Source organism: Cavia porcellus, unplaced genomic scaffold (genome assembly GCF_034190915.1).
Source record: "Cavia porcellus strain 051 isolate PalLab524CR breed Dunkin Hartley unplaced genomic scaffold, mCavPor4.1 scaffold_16, whole genome shotgun sequence".
Taxonomy (NCBI): domain Eukaryota; kingdom Metazoa; phylum Chordata; class Mammalia; order Rodentia; family Caviidae; genus Cavia; species Cavia porcellus.
Genome location: NW_026947499.1, coordinates 19139005 through 19159061, shown reverse-complemented (window position 1 = coordinate 19159061; position 20057 = coordinate 19139005). Strand labels below are relative to the sequence as shown.

The following is a 20057-nucleotide window of genomic DNA, read 5'->3' as shown; positions in this document are numbered from 1 at the left end:
CCCTTAGGGACCTGTGGCTCCCGGGGGTGCTGTAGGCAGCACAATAGCTGTAAGCATTTTCCAAGCATCACAAGTTTCTTTCTTTTTTTTTTTCCTTTTTATCGGTACCGGGGATCGAACTCACGACTGTCTGCTTGCAAGGCAGGCGCTTATGCCACTGAGCTAAACCTCCAGCCCCGCATCACGAGTTTCAAAAGCCATGTTAACCGGCAATAAAGTTCAAAGAGGACCGGGTGGGTGCCAGGGCCAGGGGCATGAACACTGGTTCCCTTCAGGAAGAAAGGGACGTTCCAGGCTCCCCTGGATCACAAAGCCGTGTGCTTGGTGAGTGCTTGGGCTGGGGGCTGACCAGCCCATTCTGGGAAAGCAACCTGGTGTGCCAGGCACCAAGTGCCATGGCCTGGCAGAGGGGCCTCCATGCCTGTCAGCAAGACCCATCTGAGAAAACCCACTTCATCCCCGAGATGCACAGTGACCCACAGCCCTCATTTCCATTCATTCCTCAAGAATTCCACCTGGGGAAAGGGCCAGAGAAAGGCACCCGGGGCCCGAGTCCTCCAACCCGCAGCTTTCTGGACACATGCGAGGCTTTGCTTATGCAAGTTCCTTTTATTCCCATCTGCCACCTTTTCTGCAAACTGCTCGGGCAGCAGTGGGGACCAGTCCACATCCCTGTTCCCTTCACTCTGCCTGCCTTGGCCTGAGGACAGAAGGCAAAGGCCACTGGCCTGGGAGGGAGAGCCAGGTGGGAGGTCAGGCCACACAGTGCTGAATGACTCCAACACACCGCTGGTGTGTCAAGGGACGGGGTGGACTGCTGGGTCAGGACGACTTCCTGGAGGAGGCAGGAGGGCCCGAGGCCCTGAGGCTGGTGGAAATGGGGAGGCAGAGGGAGAGAAGGCACACTGTGCTGGTCCCAGATCCACATCCCCACAGTCGGAGACTGGCACAGGTAGGGTGCAGATGGACTGATCTGTGATAGCTCAGGGGCTGTCAAGGAAGCCCCTCTCATCTTGGATCTGCAGTCTCAGGCCCTCCTGGGAGCTGTGCCACTGGGGCTCAAGAGGCACAGCTAGGAGGAAGGGCAGTGAGCAGGGGCTGGAGGCCTCTGCATCAGTGTCAGGAGCCGGATGGCGCTGGTCCACGTGGAGGCGAAGCCTGCATCCAGAAGAATCTGGAGAGGAGCTTCTCTGTAGGGCTGGAGCATCCTGCGGTCATCTCAGAGCCCACCCAGGGCCTGGCAGACGGGGCCGTGCAGGGAAGAGGCCGAGTGCACGGAGACGCCAGGGGCCCCGATGCTGGTCTCCCAGCAGTCGAACCCGCAGTCCATCAGTGCCTGCCTCGCAGCCTCCACTTTGGCCCGCTCCAGATCTGGGGGAAGGCAGGTCACAAGCCAGTTATGAGCTCCCCGGCCTAAAGGACGTTCACGCCACTCACCCTGGGAAAGGCCCAGGGTGCAGGCTGTCCTGGGAATCGGGACAGTGGTCCTGAGCCCTGTGGTCACCAGGAGGCCAAGATGGGCAGAGCAGTGCCATCTCTCACTGGCATCACCGGCCCTGAGCGGGAATCAGTGTCAGCCCCTGGGAACGTGGCTGCCTCCTGAAGGGTCACTGCTGGCAGCAAGAGGACATCGTGAAGCCCTCGGGGACTCAGTGTCAAGTGCAGGGAAACGGAAACAGGAAGAGGGAGAGGAGACCGAAGAGGAATGGGGGCACGGGAGAGACCGGACGCCTCCTCGGGACCTATCCCCAAGGGCAGATGCGATGCTGGGCGGTGAGACACCCGCAGTGCTCCCACACTCGGTCCTCTTTCTGGCCAGAGGCCACCGAGAGAGAAAGCCCTTCCTTCTGAGGCAGGATCACCCGCCTGGCTGTATCCTGAGGGAGCAGAAGGGAAGTGGGGGGCCTGATGAGGGCAGTGAATCGGGCCACAGCCTCACAAGCAGACGCTGTCAGTTTTGTTCCACCGCAGAGGAAACAAAGGCCCAGAGAGGTTCATTAACTTGCAGAGCTGAGACTTATTCCTGGGGCTCTGCTCCCTCCCCAGGAGAATCCTCCAGGCGAGCCTTCCTGAGAGCCCACTGGTGACCTGGCCTGCCCCAGTACCTGGCCTCAGCAGCGTGATGCCACAGCCACCGCCGCCTGCGCCAGTGAGCTTGCTGTGCAGTCCGTGGGCCGCTGTCACCTGGCAGAGCTGGTCCAGAGAGGCGTGGCCCACGCCGAGGGCATTCAGCTGGTGCTGGTTCATGTCAATGAGCTCCTGGGGGAGAAAGCGCCAGGCGTCCCCTGATGGGCTGCCTGGGCCGAGGTCCTCCCCCATCCACACGTCTGCCCAGCCTGCCATGACCATGGGTGGGGGATGGCTCGTGCTGTGGCTACCCGGCACATGTCCCTCTCCCCTGGTAAAAGGACATCTCCGTCTGCAGGACCTCCCACGGGCTTGGATGGCAGAGTTTATCCTCCGCCATGGTGGCGAATACTGATCCTGGCCCTGACCTAGAAGCCTCTGGACCTTGTGACTGATCAGGCATGGGCATGAAACCCTTGAGCTGTGCCAATCGGGGCCCTCCTGGGCCTTTTTTTTTTTTTGCCTTCTTCTTCAGCAGCTGCTGAAATTTCAGACATAGGCTGCCCAAATTACCTGCCCTGCCGCATGGCCACAGATTACATGAAAGAGCCATTCTCCACTACATGGTTTCAACCTCTGGACCAAGCTATGCCTGAAGCTGTTCCCTCTGCCAATATATTCCTTTTCTGCAGAAGCCCAGTTGAAACACATTTCTGCCATTTGAAAAAAAAAAAGCATCAAATAACATACCACCCTACAGCTGCCTCAGGGACGGATGCTCAGAGTAGGAACTGGGTTATATTTCCAGCAAGGTCACGAGTGGGACAAACAGCTAAATATTTGCCTAGGTTTCTTTAATTATGCATAATAAAATTCCTGCTCTTCAAGGATCAAACAAAATGCATGCGGATGGAATAATAAAACCACAGCTACACTGTCCAGCATCCGCTGTTTACATTTCATTCACCAAACACACACAGCATCTGAGGCTGAGCTTCTACCCCGGGCCTGCTGAGGTCACAGGTATGTGCTCTGCAGTCAGGTGGGCTGGGTTTGGGCCTCAGCTCTGCTCCTTCCCGGTCCTATTTCCCTGGCTCTGGTCCTTTGCTCCAAGTTTGAGCTGGAAATGGGGCCACAAGAGCACCTGTCCACCTCACTACCACGAGGAAGAAACGAGGTGACTCTTTTAGACGATGTCTGTTACGAGGTAAGTGTGCTGCAAACATCTCCTGCTAAGGAGGTATTCATGGCTATGGTATCATCAGCCCCATTTTACAAAGGGGGAAACTGAGTCTCACAAGCAAGCGCCTTGCTTGAGTGATGGAGCTAAGGAGGCTAAGGAAAACCAGGTGTGGGAAAGCACCCTGCCTGACACGGAGCTCCTGGCCACCTGCCTTTGAGAGCGTCCCTGACGTCCCTGCTGCCACCCACTTCCCTGGGAACAAGCGGGACTTACGGTGCGTGGCTCCAGGGCAGCGGAATGTCTGTGGGTGAGGTACCAATCACTGAGCCATCTCTGCCCACAGCTGGCTGACGGGGCTGGGCCCGGCCAGCCTGGCAGCCCCGCCCTCTCATTCTGGGCCCTCCTCACCCCCCAGCACTTCTGAAAAATGAGCAGACAGGCTTGATGGTCGGGTGGCAGCCCCGGGTGCCTCCTCCTAGCCTGGCGGGCTATGTGTGAGGCAGGATTTCTGGGGGCCTCTCTCTGCGCCTGAACGCCAGGTGTCACGCTACAGAGGCAGGTTCCAGACACCTGTCACATTCTGATCCAAAATCTGTCAAGGATCAGATGACAGGCTGTGACACAGGAGAATAGCTCTCTAGTTTGAGTGCAAAGCTGTCCGGGAGCTGAGCTGCACATTTCAATGGCTGCCATCGCCAAAAATATACACAATGTATAATCGACATGCTGGTGCACAGCCTTCTCGGGGGCTCAGCGGGGTACATTTTAGGCAGTGCTCTGTCACTATTAATTTCCTACTGAGGGGGACCTGTCCCCTCCTTTCTCTGTGGAAGGGGCCAAGAGCCAAGAAGGTGAAGGCTGGGGAAGGAGGGAGTTACATGAAAGCCCTTGCCCAGCACACAGTAGGTGCTCATTAAAGATCCAAGTGCCACAGAGCTCGCCCGTAATCCCAGTTACTCAGAAGGAGGAGGCAGGAGGATCACCCATTTAAGACCAGCTTTAGTGAGGCCTCATCACAAAAATAAAAAAATTTAAAAGGGGCTAAGGATGTAGCTTAGCCCTCCGCAGGTTCAATTCCCACAGCAGGGGGAAAAACAAACCTGGTGAATGAAGGAATATGTAAATTGATTGGTTTGACTCAACTCAGTCACTCACTTGTTAAACAATCTAGGAGAAGCCAGTCTGTTTAGGCCTCAGTTTTTACATCTGGAAAGTGGGGACAACAGGCCTGCATCACAGGCTGGTTGCTATGGGGAGCCACTGAGAAATTGCAGGTAAAAGGCTTGGTTTATCAGCAGCCTCTGTGTGTGATGGAGGCTGGAGACTCAAGGGCCCACGGGGGGAGGGGGACACAGGCAATGACTGGCAGCCAAACCCGGCACAGCGTAGGGACCCTTAGATGGAGACTGTAAGGTTCCTTTGGGGGGGACCCCACCTGCACCTCAGTTCACTGCTGCTGCCTGGTCATGCTATTCTTGAAGTGAGGGTTTGTGACGTCACTCACATTGTGGGGCCAGATGGACAGTGTCTGAGTGGGAGCCCTCTGGTCCGGAGCTGGTGGCACATCAGGCGCCTGTGCTGTGCGTCACCTGGGGGCTCCGAAGAGGCTTAAGACACTCATGAGGGCACCCCGCAAGCAGAGGGAGCTGGGCTTACCCGACCTGCTCAGATCCGAAGTCTTACACAAAGGGTGCTGGCTGGAGTTCCAACACAAAAGCCTTCGCAACAGTATCCAGGACATCTGCCCCGTGTGCACCCCAAACCCTGACCTGTGGTGCCTGCTGTGTACCAATCCTGCCCTGAGCATTTCTGAATGACTCAGGAACTGCTCGTGTGGGTACACGCCAATGCTGGCCCAGGCGACAGGATTCTGACCGCAAGGGCCAGAGGCACAGCCTGGCTGCTCTGTTTGCTGGGAGACGCTGAGCAATGAGGGGGCAGGGCGGAGCTTGCCCTGGGCAGCAGCAGGCAGCGGGCAGCCTGGTGCCTGCAGGTACACCCTTACCTCCAACACGAGATAATGCTCCAGGGCTGGGGCCGCTAACACCTCTGCCAGCACGTGCTCGCACTTCCGGGATACGGCGTCTATCGAGGTCAGGAGGGGGCCCACGATCTCTGGGAACTGCAGGGGAAGGAGGGTAGGCTATGAGCCCAGGGACAGGGGACAGGGTCCACCTGGACCCTGGACAGCAGCTCAGAAGTGGAGGGGAGGAGGGAAGAGTCCCTAACAGCTACGCCCGTCCTTGGGAACCCTCTGCTTCTGGCCTGGCCTTTGCCCTGCTGCAGTTTCTGGTATCAGGAGGAGACCTGGGACACCAAGCCAGCATGACAATTAAGCCTGATCACTGTTGTTTCAGGAATCCCATCCTGCCCTCTGGCCAGGGTATGGACACAGAAAATACCTTATTTTCTGTCCAAACTGCCTCCCCAAGTTTCCCTGTCCCTATCATGTCACAACAGGACCCATCCATAGCCCATCAGATGGTGGGGGACTTTGGGAATCCAAACATGACACTGTCTTGTCCTGACTGAAGCCCGTCCAGGAAGCCTGTCCAGGAAAGAAACAAGAAGCACCTTGATCAGCCTGTTCCTGACGCCAGCCACAAGAGCCTTGGTGCTTCGTGGGACCTTGGTGTTCGTCAGCAGGATCTGGAGAGTCGGAGGCCTGTGTGGGGGGAGAAGAGGCAGAATGCAGGAGCTGGATCAGGACAGGAAGCAACCTGGGACTCCACACCACCCCACACAGAAGGAAATGGAGCCCCAGAAAGAGGACATTGGGCTGGGGGAAACACGCAGATCACAGCAGTGGCCACAGCCATTCTCCACCTCAGTCCCTGGGCAGATGGACACGGTCCCCTGGCTCCTGCCTCGCTTGCTCGCTCATTCATTCAGCATTAGCTGGCACACATTAGGGGGCCAGCTCGGCCTGAGGACGGGCCAGGGGGGAGCAGGAGAGGGTCCTTGAAGGCCTCCGTGAGGATGGAGGACAGGCAGGAAGCACCAGGTAGAGGCAGGACACACAGGATCGCCAGCAGGGCAGTGGTGAGGGTGAAGCCCAAAGAGGTGGGCACGCCACATCCATCCAATGGCAAGGGGTGCCAGGGCCAGCCTGTGGGCGGTCCAGGGGGCTGCATGGAGGGCGATGAGAAAAAGGTGCAGCTGGACCTGGGATGGCCTGGCACGGGCCTGGGGGAGACGCCCGACCCGCCTGAGCCATGCTGGTTAGGGATTCCTGCCCCAAAGTGCTCGGGAAGAGCCATGTTTCGGGTTAGAAGGTTCTGGACTTCGGAGTATTTGCACACAGCTTCCTGGCTGAGTGTCGCTAGTCAGAAGATAGCGATGCCAGACCAGATGAGGAGGAGCAGGATGGCAGAGAATGGCTCCCTCCCTGCCCCTCCTCCACGGTGTCCAGGAGCCTGGGCACAAGACCAGATGTGGGCACAGGGAGTGCGAGCTGTGCACGCTTTCCTGAAACCACAGTCCCCACGTTCCCGTGCTGAGCTGACTCTGGGGACCCAAGTTCCCCCTCCCCTTTTTTTTGGGTCATCTAACCTGCCTTTCAGAGGGCTGCAGGCCGGGACCAGAGGATGGAGAGTTTGGACGCGCCCTGGCCCAGACAGCTGGGGGCGCAGACACCTGACACCTTTATTCCCGCGCTCTTCACAGCCCAAGATTGTAAAATCCAGCTGGGCTGCAAAGGGCTGCCAGGGACCTGCTTTATCTCGCCGCCCATAAGCCCATGAAATTAATATCGATTCGCAGCCTTGAGGCTGGCGCTCTTTTTCCTTTTTTTACTTTACAAAAGATGAACATTCTATTTGGCTTTTCTCTTCCCTTTAAAGACAAGCTTTGCTCAAAAGGGCAGCGGTCTGGGAGGCCTCATCTTGATCCACTCCACAAACAATGCGTTTTTTCATGGAGAAGCACCATGCGTGGTCTGGGGGGAAAGGGCCCCTCTTTAAGCCATCCGTGGGATTAATGTGGAGTCGGCCTCCCGGCTTTCCCGAGGACCTGCCATCTGCTCGCTGTGGGGCCTGCGGCAGCAGCAAAGGTCGCTTTGCTCTGCTCCCACCCAGGAGGTAGGGGGAGGGGCTGGTGGGGCGCATCTTCATTTCTCAGACAAGTTCTCTGTGAGTGAGCCTGCCACCAGCCTCACAAAACCCGCGGCTCTAGTGACATCCTGTGACGATCCCCCCGCCCCAGGGATCTGCCCCGAAACACTTGTGATCTGGGCCCAGCCACCTCCAATCTCAATTCTCCTCTCCTCCTCCCCCAGGGCACACCACACAGTCATCCTGGCCTCCTCACTGCTGCACTATACGCCTGCCTCTCCTACCCCAGGACCTTTGCACTTACATTTGCCTGATACTCCTTGCATAGCCATATGATCCATTTTTATTTCACCAGCTGCCCCTCCACTGCTCAGCTCCTGCTTCCCCAGTACACTACTTGCTTGAAGCTGGCTTCCCCTCCAGTGTTTACAGTACAACTGGCTCCAGGGGCACTGGACAGATGGCTTATGCCTCTACCTCCCTGTAGGACCCACACGTCTGGCCCCTTGCTGTCACCCATCGCGGCTTTGGGACCCTCCAGCTGCCTTCTTTATCACCCAGGCCTTCCCTGCCTTTGCCCACATGGACCCAGGCCAGCTGGCAAAGATGACTGCAGGCCCCGGGGCTCCCCTGCCATGACCCTTCACGCGGCAGGCCGAGGAAGTGGTCCCATGCTCCTAAGTGGCTCTGCTTCCCTGTGTGCAGAGCAGGGGCTGGTGCCCAAAGGATTTTGCCCTCCAGGGGACACTGAGCAAGGCTGGGAGGTATTTCTGACTGTCACAGCTGAGGAGAGGCCGGGGATCCTGCTGAACATCCTCTAACACACAGGACAGCCCTGCCATGACAGATAACCTGGCCCCAAATGTCATCAACAGTGCTGAAGCGGAGAAGCCTGATGGGAGCCAGGGAAGGGAAGGCTTAACTCTCGGAAGCCAGCAGGGCAGGACGGAAAGTTCCCACAGATGCAGGCAGGGGCTGGTGCTGCACGGTGACAATCCCCATGCTGAGCTGCTAGTGGTCGGGACCAGCTACCATTCACAGAAGATGCCCGAGGACAAACACTGCAACCCGGCGTGGACACACCAAAAAGTTACCGAGTCCTGCAGATTAATTCCCTGCACCTGGCATTTCCACCAGGGTGCAAACAGGACTGAGAATGCTGGTGGTTAATACACACGCTTGTCCTGTCTGCTCCAGAGGCTGGGCTGAAGAAACACACAAACCAGGCCACGCCTTGCCAGCCGCCCCTCTGTGCTGGGCTTCCCACAAGTGAACTCACCCCTTGGCTCTGTGTCTCCATGAAGGCAACGAGCACAACGTATTGTAGTGGCTTTTGTGTGCCCGCCTGTCCCCACCTCCCTCACCGAGCCGGGCTGCGGGCACTGGGAAACTGTCCGAGTCCATCTCTACCTCCCCAGGCCCCAGGATGCACCATGAGGAACACAGGGAGGTATCACTAAGCCAACAGGCAAATGAGTGCACAGCGGGGTCAGCAGCCAGGGCCTGGGCACAAGGACTTTCTGGAAGGTGTAGGGAGTCCATGCGTGACTCCTCTCTAATCTCCTGGCAATTTAAGAGCTGGTGTGGAGGAGAAAGAGCAGCTGCCAGGTCTTTGCTGAGTTGGTCCTCAGAGCCAGCACCCTGTGGGGGCCCCAGCAGGGCGGGAAGCCCAGGACACCTCCCTGGGTAGCGCTGTACCCCGGATCCGTGGATGGGACTGCTCTACCCCAGTTACCTGTTTAGGGATGAGATCTTCCCTTGCTGGTATCTGAGGGCTCCTCCTAGAGAGAACAGCAAGTCAGTCAGAGACCCAAAGCTCTGCATTTGCCCCTGGGGAGAGGGGATGGGCTGTGGGTTGGCCTCAGCTGTGACCCACAGGGAAAAGGAGAAACAATATCCCCGACCCGCTGCAGGGCAGAAGGGCCTCGAGCTTTGCCAGGAGGCTCTCACCAGGCCTGGGGCTCTTGGGTGCTCCTCTCCCTCAGGCTACCCAGTTTCCAGCACCAGACCTCAGGAGGTCAAGTCTCTTTATAAAGGGGGGCTTGCAAAGTGTGCAGCAGTGGCCAGGCAGCTTGAGCATCCCCTCCCCCTCCCCAGGGGGCTCACTGGGGCTTGTCCATGCGCACACCCAGAGGCAAATTTGGGGGTACAGGTAGAGCCCTGAGGTTTCCCTTAATGTCCTCCCAAGCAGGAAAACTCCCCTTTTCCTCAGAATCCACTGATGCCATTCAGCCCAGGCCAACAACACCAGGGCATCTACCAATGTAAAGATTTTTTTTTTTTTAAACCGGTATCAGGGATCGAACTCACGACCACACACTTGCAAGGCAGGTGCTTATGCCGCTGAGCTAAATCCCCAGCCCAGCAAGATTCTTAATAATACAAACAAGCACTGCGTGCCCACGGCACACCTACCCCAGGTGCTGATGGCATTGTCCACACCGGAGGGGTTCCCGTGGATCACCCGCTCTCCACGGAAGGCCCACTGGTTAATTACCTCCAAATCCTCCTCGGGCCACCTGGAGACACAGAAACACATCTTTACTGAGGTGCTAGAGACAGGGCAGTGGGATCACCTCAGACAGCAGAGGGCGATGGTTGCGGGCTAAACGTGAGGAACACAGGCAAAAGGGCTGGCTGGGCCCATGAGCGCAGAGGGAGAGCAAAGTGGTGCAGAGCCTTTCAGCCTGAGACCCCTCCACGGCTTCCCTCCAAAGCCAGCTGGTGCAGCAGAACAACACCTGGGCTTTCAGGAGCCACAGCCTTCCTTTGTCTCGTCCTAGCTCGGTGCCTTTACACCTGTCACTCCGCCTGAGTCTCACTCTCTTCAGCAGGGAATGGCTCACTCCGCCCTCCCCGTCTGTGTGTGTGGCTAAGGCAGGTGATGCGCACTCGAAGGTCCACATGTAGCAGGTTTGGAATGCGACTGTAAGGACCTCTCCACAGCAGCCTGCTCCCAAGCCAAGCCTGCCTTCTGGAAGGAAGAACTGAGCAGGGACGCTTCCCGAGCCCCTGGCGGCAGGTCTTAGCATGATCACTGCAGATTCGAGCTCCCAAGGAGTCAGGCTGCAGCGCCATCTCCAAAGCCCTCAGAAGCCCAAAGTGTCTTCCACACAGCAACCACCTGTTTGCTGTGCAGCTCTGAGGACACCAGTTACCCATTCTGAGTCTCCTTTTTCTTCTGTCGAGGGAGGACTTAATGCCCTGCAACTCACCCAGCAGCTGAGGCACTAGGGTTAGAGACAAGGTAAGCCTGGTTAATGTTGTTTAGCACCACGTACATAGCTTTGTGCTGAACACGTTCTCAAACGGACCAGCGCTGTCACTGTCCCTAGAAGTCCACATGGAATATGAGGTCATAAACACCCTTCACACAGAAGGGGAAACTGAGGCCCGGATGGGTAAAATAGCCACACTGGCACTCACAGCCACATCAGAACCACACAGGTCTGAACCACTGAACTTCACGGTACTTCTGAGATTTATTCCTCTCAGTATCAGCTGAGCAGCTACTACCGCCCGTGCTCGAGACTAAGCTCACAGCAGGAAGAAACAGGCACTGCCCCTGACTCCCGGGAGCCTGGAGTCCAGTGTCGAGAGCGGAAGTCGGTGAGCCATCGGGATCTGTGGCATTGAACTCCACAGCGGCGCTCAGGGCAGTGTGGGCAGCTGAGCAGAGCAGGGAGAAGGCCGGGGGCGAGGGAAGCCAGCCAGGCTGGATGACAGGGACGGTGCTGCAGCCAGGGCACCAGCTGGTACAGTGCCCGGGACTGGACACAGCTGGCCCTCCCCGGAAGCAAAAGGCAGCAGTGTGCCAGGGAAGAGGTGAGTGGGAGAGGAGGAGGAGGAGGAGAAAGAGGAAGAGGAGGAGGAGGAGGAGGAGGAGGAGGAGGAGAAAGAGGAGGAGGAAGAAGAGGAGGAGGGGGAGGAGGAGGGGGAGGAGGAGGGGGAGGAGGAGGGGGAGGAGGAGGAGGAAGAGGAGGAGGGAGAGGAAGAGGGGGAGGGGGAGGGGGAGGGGGAGGAGGAGGAGGAGGAGGAGGAGGAGGAGGAGGAAGGCCTGCAGACGCCCAGGCCCAGCCCTTCTCCAGAGCGAGGCTTTCTTATACTGTTCCTTCCTCAGGGGCTCAGACTCCAGCCTCCAGAGCACCCTGGGCTTGGGTTCCTTCGGGCTCAGAAATGCCAGGGAGTAGAGTAGGGCAGGGGCCTGCTCCTAACATAGGTCCTGCAGGGCAAGTGAGTGTTCAGGGCAGGCAGGCAGAATTGGAGAGCTGGCGGGAAGCAAAGACATGCCCACACCGCACACAGCCACCCCCTGCCTTTGAAAAGCGGCACCAGGTTGTTGCCCTTGTGAGGGGTCCATCAGGAGACCTGGGCAGCAGCCTTCACTGCTCTGGTTCATGGCCAGGGATCCGGCCACAGTAATGAGCAGACGTCTCCAAGCCGCTTCCTCGGGTCACCACCTCACCACAGCACCACCAAAGGGCAAGGCTGGAAGGGTCCCCCAAGGAGTCACGGGTCCGGCCCTGACTTCCTGATGAGGAAATGGAGCTCCCAGGCCATGGAGAAGGGAACAGGTAAAACTTCTGCACTCCTGGGCAGCAGCAGCCTGGCACCAACTGGGGCACAATCTCTCATCGCTTCCTGACTCCTCCCTCTGCCAACAGTGGCCTCTACCGCATGTGCCAACCGTCTCTTACACAGGCAGAGCCACCCAGAACCACTCCAGGGAGCCCGCAGGCCTGGCCTGTGAGGATTAAGGCAGTCCTGGGACTCAGGCTGCGATCAACCTACAGGTCTCAGAAACAAATTACCAGTGTGACAGGAACCCTAACAGAGACCAACGGAAACAGAACCACGGCCTTTTCATGCCTGAGAAAAAACACCCGGTCAAACCAAACTCAGATGAACAGAGCTTCTTCAGCCACAGGCCTGAGTGCTGCTGCTCATGGCATCGAGGCTCCCTCTGTGCCCATGAGCTGGTGACACAGCTATGTCTGTGCTGGTACCCACAGCCATCTGAGCGGCCTTTTCTGATGCTGGCTTAGCTGGGAGACAGAAGAGACCAGCAGCCCACTTAGGACAGCACAGCTGAGCTCCACACGGCTGGTACCACAAGCTCCCCAGTGGGGTGTCCCCCCCACGACACAGGGCCCTCAGAAATGCTTCGCAGTGAAGCCGCCAGCGGGCTTCTGGGCGTTTCCCCAACACACACCACAGACCCTCATGTTGGGAGGGTTCTCTTGGAGAATCCACAGGGGACAGGGAGGACTGTGACTCTCCCTCTACAGGCACAAGGCGAGGACCCCACAGACACACCTCCTGAAGCCGATTTTTCAGCATAGCCCCACAGAAACCCCTCAGGCACTCTCATTAGCATTTAGAGGAGGATGAGGATGCTCCTAGGGGTGCAGTGAACAGGCCAGGTCCTACAGCAAGTCAGTGCACGAGTGTGAAGATTCCTCCAGCCCACTGCCATCTACAGACAGACTCAAGTTTTTCCTGTCACACCACTGGCACTTGAACCCCAAAGAACAAAGATGGGGGTGAGAGACAGCGGGTTCAGAAGTCCTACTCTCCCATCACTAGTTGCGCTGCCCTGGGCCTCTCTAGGCCCTGTTCTCCTCACCTGGAAAGCGGCCACCAGGCAGATCTCACCTCGCCGTGGGACGGCGAGGTCCCAGTAGGGGACTCTGGCTTGGGTGCTGACACACAGAAAGGACAATGAACAGGGCGAGAACTGTGATCACCTGCTGACACTGTCCCCATCCTTGAGCGGATTAGAGATGCCTTCAGATGCTGTCAGGAGGGCGGCTGCCAGGCACACAGAGTAGGCGGCGCTGGAGCCCAAGCCCGCCCCAGGGGGCAGCTCCGACCACACGGTGATGTCCAGGCTCAGCAGGGCCCTGCAACACACCAGGGTGCAAAGTGTGACTCTTTCCAAGGGCAGAGGAGACAGGGTTGAAGTCGGGGCTGGGGACCAGAACTTGATGATGGCAGGGACTGCCTGGGAGACTTCCTGGGACTGCACGAGATCATAATGAATCAGAACTAGGAAACAGGTACTAGATTCATTTAAACCACAGTCCCTGCATGACCACCTGGGACCGCATGAGACAGCCAGGAGGTTTGAAGCCACGTCCATGGACACGTGCTTCCCCAAGCAAGATCCATCGAACTTCATGAGTAGTAATTTCTACTGAGTGCTGTTCTCATTTTCCAAACAGAAAAGCTGTAACACTGGCAAGGTGTGGTGGCGCATGCCCGTAAGCCCAGCACACCGGAAGGCCAAGGCAGGAGATCACACAAGGCCAAGCCCAGCCTGGGCAACTACCCAAACCCCACCTCCAGACAAAAAGGGGCAAGGAGAGACCAGTGCAAAGTCCTTGGGGTCAGTCCTTAGCACTGCAAACAAAAACAGAAACAAAACCCAACACCACAGAACGTGCATCTACCCATAATATGCAGGTTCTGAAGTACTCCCCTCACTGGAGGGACCACACCCCTCCTAGTGGGTCCCTGAGCCAGACAGCAAGAGTGAGCCATGCATGAATACATCCTTAGCACAGTGCCTGGCTCCTGAGCCCATGTCTGCTGCTCAAAGGAGGAGCTGTCCTTTGGGTTCTGCATGAAAAATAACACCTCACAAGTGGTGGCACAAATCTATAATCTAAGCACTTGGGAGGAGGTGGGAAGATCCCATGTTTGAGCCCAACCTGGGTAACTTGGTGAGATTTCTCAAAATGAAAAATGAAAAAAAGTCTGAGGATGTAGCTCGGAGAGAAGGCCCTGCGTCAATCCCCAGCATCAAGGAATAAAAAGAACAACAAGAAACCAAAACCACACACTCACTGTGTGTCAGGTGCGGTACTGGACCCATCTTCTATATATTTCTAATCCCTCTTATCCTTTTTGTTTTCTGAGAAAATTATCAATACTAGAAAGAGCTATGTGCCAGCCGCTGTGCCAAACACTAGCTAAATTAGCCTCATCACAACCCCATTAGGAAACTCAGGCAAGAAAGCAAGCCAAGTGCCTCCTGGAGCTCCTTAGTGAGGCTGAACCAGTGTGGCTTCCTCTCACACCCAGTGACACTGCCTTGATGGCGCTGTCACCCACTGGTGTGCAGTAGCATTCAGAGATCTTATTACAAAGCGAGAGGAACAACAGTTCCCTGGAGCAGCAGGATGTGGACAGAAGGGACCTCTACACCAAGCCCTAGAACTCAGATGTGGAAACGGCTTTGGCTCTATTGAAGACAGCGGAGGAGGGAGGGGTAGGTGGGTAGGTGTGTCGGTGTGGGTGTCAGAGCCAACGGATCACCAAGCAGCTCTCCTAACTAGCTGTACAGCCTTACACCCCAGGTCCAGAGGAAGTGGTGCCTCTGTCCCCCAGAGTGCTAGGACTCGTGCTGAGGACAGCCAGTGGCTGTGTCCCTACAGACAAAGGAGGAAGCACTCCCTAGAGACTTAGGAGGAGGCACACGCACTTTCCAGCTTCCCCCACCTCTCCGGGGAGCGGAGGCAGGGCCCCTTTGCAGACCACGTACCCCCGCTTCTGGCAGATGGTCAGGTATAAGTACAGGAAGGCCGTCAGGGCCAGGTGCTCGGGGCTGGCGCAGTTCTTGGGGATGCCTGCCACTTCCTTCAGCTTCTCCACTTGCTCTGTGGTGGGTGCTGGCACGTCACCTTGCTCTGTCATAACACAAGCAAACGGGGGTGGGTGAGAGGGCCTCAGGTGCTTTTATAAAAAAAACATAAAGGAACCACTGTGTAACCCAAGGTTACACCACTGTGTAACCCAAGGGTCACCTCTGTTGGGTGCAGGAAGGCTTGGTCTGGGGCTTGACTGCCATTCCATCTCTGGGTGGGACCTGCCTTCTCCAAACCTCAGTTTCCCTCGTTGGTAAAATGAGATAACTTACAGTGCTTCTTCACAGAGTTACCACGAAAACAGAGTTAAGTATGTAGAACTCTTAGCACACAACCTGGCATACAGTAAGCACTTAATTAACAGCAGTTTAAACACACACATGCAAGTGTACACACATGTGTCCACAGCATATGCTAGGTCAACTGCTCAAAGGCTGGGCTTTCACCGCTGCTGTACAAAACCAAAATCAAAAGTCACACTAAATGATTCCCCAGACACTTTGGCTCTCTCAAAAGATAATTAGAGAGCATGCAAACTCCAGTAAATACAGGGCATGTGAAATGCTGCTGGGCAGGAGGGGAAGGTGAGGTAGTGCGTTCTTCCCAGGGACATGCTGGGGCCTGGACTTCTCTCCTCCATGATGCTAAGGAGGTTAAGCAAGTCTGACCAGCTCCCCTTTAAGAGTCACCCACAAGCCTGGTTCTAGATACATGAGATGGAGCTGGGCATGCCTGTATTGGGAAACTTCAAAGCACCCAGTTGGCATTCAGCAAATATGAGCTGGATGTATTCAACATACAATCAGCCAAGCCAGTGATACCACAGAGCTCTGCCGCAGATGTGCAATTGGCTTTAGGGGCCAGAGACCCGGCCTTTCTGATACTGACATGCTGTGGGGCCCGAGCGTGAGTCTTAACTGGACCACTGAGTCTTAACTACCACATCTATAAACAGGGTAAAGAACATCATCTACTTGCAGGGAAGGCTGGAGAACTGTAAAGACACTAACACTTCGTGCAGATAGAAGCCAATGACGGCACACTGGTTACTACTATCGGGAAGGAAAAAAGGATGGCAGATCCTTGTAACCTAGCAGACAAAGGGTCTCAGAAGGCTTGAACACCTTTTGTCTCCTATGTGAAGTGCATGAACAAGCCGTTCTGCATGTACTGTGCTTAGCGTCTCAGCCCTGGCTCCCACGCCAGTCCTGCTGGATCCTGAAAGCAACACTCAGTCAGGCAACACAAGCCTGCTTGCTGAGGCCCCGCATGTGAAGCGACTTGCCCAGGCTCACCAGTGGCGTCAGAGGGGTCTGAGACTGGTGTCCGCACACATGGCTGCTTTGGGTTCATGCTAGCGATCTATAAAAGCAGCAGCCAGTTCTCAGGGAATATTGCTGGGTGGCCCTGGGCACCAAAGAAAGCAAGCCCCAGGTGCCCTGGCTGGCTGCTTTCTGAAACATGCTCTAAAACCTCTTAATTAATGGGTCAGCCCAGGTAACACACCCAGCCCTTACCAGATCTCTTTAGCAAGGGGGCAGGGCCATCTGCAGTAGTAACCCAACTGATACCTCCACAGGGGGTTCCCAGGCATGTGTGGCAGGGTGCAAAGAGTTTCTAGAATGACATTTGTTTTTGTTTGCTTATTTTTGGTGGCACTAGGACTGAATCCAGCATTCTACATTGAGCTACGTCCCCAGTCTGGAATTTGCAACTCTTTTTTTTGTCTTTTTCGTTTTCATCAGTACCAGGGATCGAACTCACGACTGTCTGCTTGCAAGGCAGGCGCTTATGCCGCTGAGCTAAATCCCAAGCCCCAAATTTGCAACTCTTGCTCTGACTCCAGTGGAAACAGCTACTGCTCCTCACGGACAGCTGGGTTCACAGGCGCTTTGGAAGACACGAGGATTCTTGCTGAGAAACACTCTTGCCAACAGCAAGATGTCAGTCCAGAGAGGAGACAGCAGACTGAGAACAGAAACCGACTCCAGCTCGGGACTGATAGAGACAAGCAACCAGCTGAAGAGTGGCTGCAGCCTTCTCCACGCCACCAATAACAGCACCGAGGCTAGTCCTGATATTCTGAGGGCAAAACATCTACCCTTTTCTAAATGGTTGAGGTGGTCTGACCCAATTTTGGTTACAATAAAAACAAGATATCTCGTTATCTAGATCAATCTAACCATCCATTTACATAGAACATTCCAGAAGGATTAATATAAATATGTTTAGGGTCATCCTGGAGGGTAAGGAAGCAGTGACAAATGCTTTTTGTCATAATGTTCTAGTACTGACTGGTTTTCCAGTAATCACCATAAGTTCCTTTGAAAAATAATAATAATTATTGTCCTGGGAGTGGAACTCAGGGCTTCACACATGCTAACCACATTAACTATACTAAGTTACATCTACAGCCCTATTTTTTTTTTCTTGGCACCAACGATCAAACTCAGGACCTCCTGCTTGCCACGTAGGTGCTCAGGCCACTGAGCTAAATCCCCAGCCCTCCAGCCCTATTTTTTAATAATTTTTAGTTATACAAGACACCAATGTATTTATTCTCTGTGTTAAAAATGACATTGTGGAAGGCAGGCTCTGTGTCCATTCCCTACCTCCAGGACTTCCCCAGAAGAACTGGTCATTACTGTCACTCTGATATCTGTCCCTCTAGACCTTCTTCTGCACTTTTACATGCTGAATTATATCTTGTGTGTTTTTTTTTTCGCTTAACAGTAGGACTTGATGATCTGTCCAAAACAGCCCACAGATATCTGGGACACAATTTTTACATTTTTAAAGTAAGCATCACACTCAGTGAATGAAGCCAGTTTTACGGGGTCATGATAGAAAACACCTCTGGAGTGACTGGCTGCTGGGGTCACTTGGGGACACCCTGGAGTAACTATTCAGCTGCCCTCTTTCCCTGCCTTCAGGACCCAAACTCTAACTACATTTGGTTTTTGCTCCTGGCACTTACCCAGAAAGCTTGTGTCCAGCAGCTGAAGGTTAGCCACATCCCAGGTCTGCTTGATACCAATGTTTGCTAAGTTCAGGGTCACTTTCCCATCGCTGAGGGGTTGAAGCTTGAGGAATGTTCTCAAGTTCAAAGCCGCTGCCAGTGCGACCTGTAAAACAGAGAGGAAAAGCAGTAAGCTGAGGGGTCGGGGTGGCAAGGGGGCCAGGGTCCGTGTGCTGAGAAGTGAAGACAAACTCCTACCCAACCACTCCTCCCCAAGACACTGCTAACTGACCTCAGCTCACTCTCCCACTGAGCCTGCGCACACCCACTACCACTCAACTGGGAGTTGTATCTACTTGTATCTGCCTTCCTGCAAGCTTCAGAGCTTCTCAACACCAAAGAATTGCCCCCCAAAATCACTACATTTTCAAAGAGAAATACAAGTTTAAAACATAAATCGAAGACACAAATAATAGCAATTGGAGTGAAGGAATATAAAAAGCATGAGCTTTGGATTCACTCTCAGCTCTACTAAGGTATTGCGAACGTGGTCAAGTTGACCGATTCTTTCCTATGCTTCCACATCTGTAAAATAGAACGCAAGAATGTACTTCTGGGAAAGCTGTAAGGAAGGATTAAATGAGATAATGCATGTTTCTGACACTTGCAGATCATTTTGCCAACTTCTAAACACAGGAGTACCCCAAAACTCAACCCTCAAACCTCTTTTTCTTGCCACCAAAGTTCATTCCCCTCTGGGTGACTTCATTCCCCTTGCAGGGCTTTATGTGTCGTCTTTTTGTCACCTCACTGAGTGAAGCCAGAAAAATTCTTCAGTGGACATAAGACTGTCATTTCCTCACCTGGCAGGGGAAAAACAGAGATCTTCTCTGACCTGCATTCAGGCTATGCTCAGCCTCAAGACTTCCTTTTTATCTTCTTGCAAGATCGGTGCTGGGGAGAAATGGTACACAGTGCTTCAAAGCACTGGGGGTTTTTACCTTGCCATGGACCACGGCGTGTTCCCCATGGAGGATGATTTTCCCTGGAGCTGACACCACCAGCACTCCTGGCCTCATGGCTCCAGGGATCCTAAAGGGAGAAAAGAACAAAGGTTTCTAGATGTTCCAACCAAAAGGAAGAGAGATTTGAGGAATCCCAGTTCAGGCTTGTCAAGACCACCCTGGACTACACAGTGAAAGCCCATCTCAAAGTCATCAATGGCAACAAATGGCAGCTTCCACTCAACACTTATTGTGTACCAGAAAAGAAGTACAGTGTGCCAATCAACTGGACAAACAAGAAAGATCTGGGTTCGGATCCATGGTCTTCCACTTTCCAGTGATGTCATCTTAGCCAGCTCACTTACATGGCTATGAACCTAGGTTTTTTCACACATTATGTAGGGACAATAATGAAACCTACTCCAACGGCTCATTAGGAAGGTTAAATTAACGCAAGACGAACCCTTAGCAGTGTCGGGTCCTCTAATTACCTGATTAGTAATAGTTATTATTAGCTCTGCTCTTCGCTTCAGCTCTTATTACTACTACTAGTGAAGGTTAAAATTTACATGCGAGCTGGGCTTGTAGCTCAATGATGCAGCACTTGCTTAGCATGAGAAGGACCCTCTTTGATTCCCAGCAGCGCTGACAGAGACAGAGAGGTAAAGGGAGACGGGGTGGGGAAGAGAAGGAAAGGGAGAGAAGAGAGAGATTTACAAGGAGCAGACAGAACTCTTTCCTAGACATGGAGACTGCTTCCTACGTATCACAATTATAAACAAGGCTGCAGAAAACACCTGTTCCGTCCCATTCTGCACACTTAAGCGAGGATTACTGCACAACAGAATCCTAGATACAGTATTATAACAGTTTCCCACCTAGATACTGGGTGGGAAACAGTTAGAGAAGCTGGGAGTCCGGCTTGGGGTCCTTCAGGATCTCGGATCTCGCTCCACCCAGTTGCACAACTCCAGTCTCTCACCTGCAGCTACTACAGCCTTTCCCGCACCAGACCCGGAGCAGAGCCTATATTCCTCCATTCCAGAGTGCGAGCTCGCTGAAGGTGGTCCGTCTTTCCTCCTAGCCAATCAGAGCGCGCGAGCTCAATTCCTTAACCAATTGGCTCGAGCATTGGTCAATAGG

General features: G+C 54.7%; 1 protein-coding gene across 2 annotated transcripts; it reads right to left on the bottom strand.

Annotated features, from left to right (window-relative positions):
* Positions 1 to 589: 589 nt before the first annotated feature.
* Mvk (mevalonate kinase) lies at positions 590 to 20039 on the bottom strand. Of its 2 annotated transcripts, XM_023560813.2 has the most exons (11): positions 19897 to 20039; positions 18912 to 19002; positions 17929 to 18076; positions 14849 to 14993; positions 13050 to 13205; positions 9718 to 9821; positions 9038 to 9083; positions 5825 to 5915; positions 5256 to 5372; positions 2106 to 2259; positions 590 to 1371 (listed from the first exon to the last, which is right to left on the bottom strand). In XM_023560813.2, the coding sequence occupies exons 2-11, from the start codon at positions 18987 to 18989 to the stop codon at positions 1220 to 1222; spliced, it is 1191 nt and encodes a 396-aa protein (XP_023416581.2). In that variant the 5' UTR covers positions 18990 to 19002; positions 19897 to 20039; the 3' UTR covers positions 590 to 1219. The 2 variants fall into 2 exon arrangements, with proteins under 2 accessions (XP_023416581.2, XP_063081889.1); XM_063225819.1 differs by lacking the exon at positions 13050 to 13205.
* Positions 20040 to 20057: the final 18 nt, after the last annotated feature.

What these genes read in the sequence shown, in the direction of transcription:
- Mvk (XM_023560813.2), bottom strand. Translation starts at nt 18,989, where the DNA reads ATGAGGCCAGGAGTGCTGGTGGTGTCAGCTCCAGGGAAAATCATCCTC. An exon ending in ACGCCGTGGTCCATGGCAAG is followed by an intron (nt 18,077 to 18,911) that starts GTAAAAACCCCC and finishes TCTGTTTTACAG; the next exon opens with GTCGCACTGGCAGCGGCTTT. An exon ending in CAATGCCATCAGCACCTGGG is followed by an intron (nt 9,084 to 9,717) that starts GTAGGTGTGCCG and finishes TGTTCTCTCTAG; the next exon opens with GAGGAGCCCTCAGATACCAG.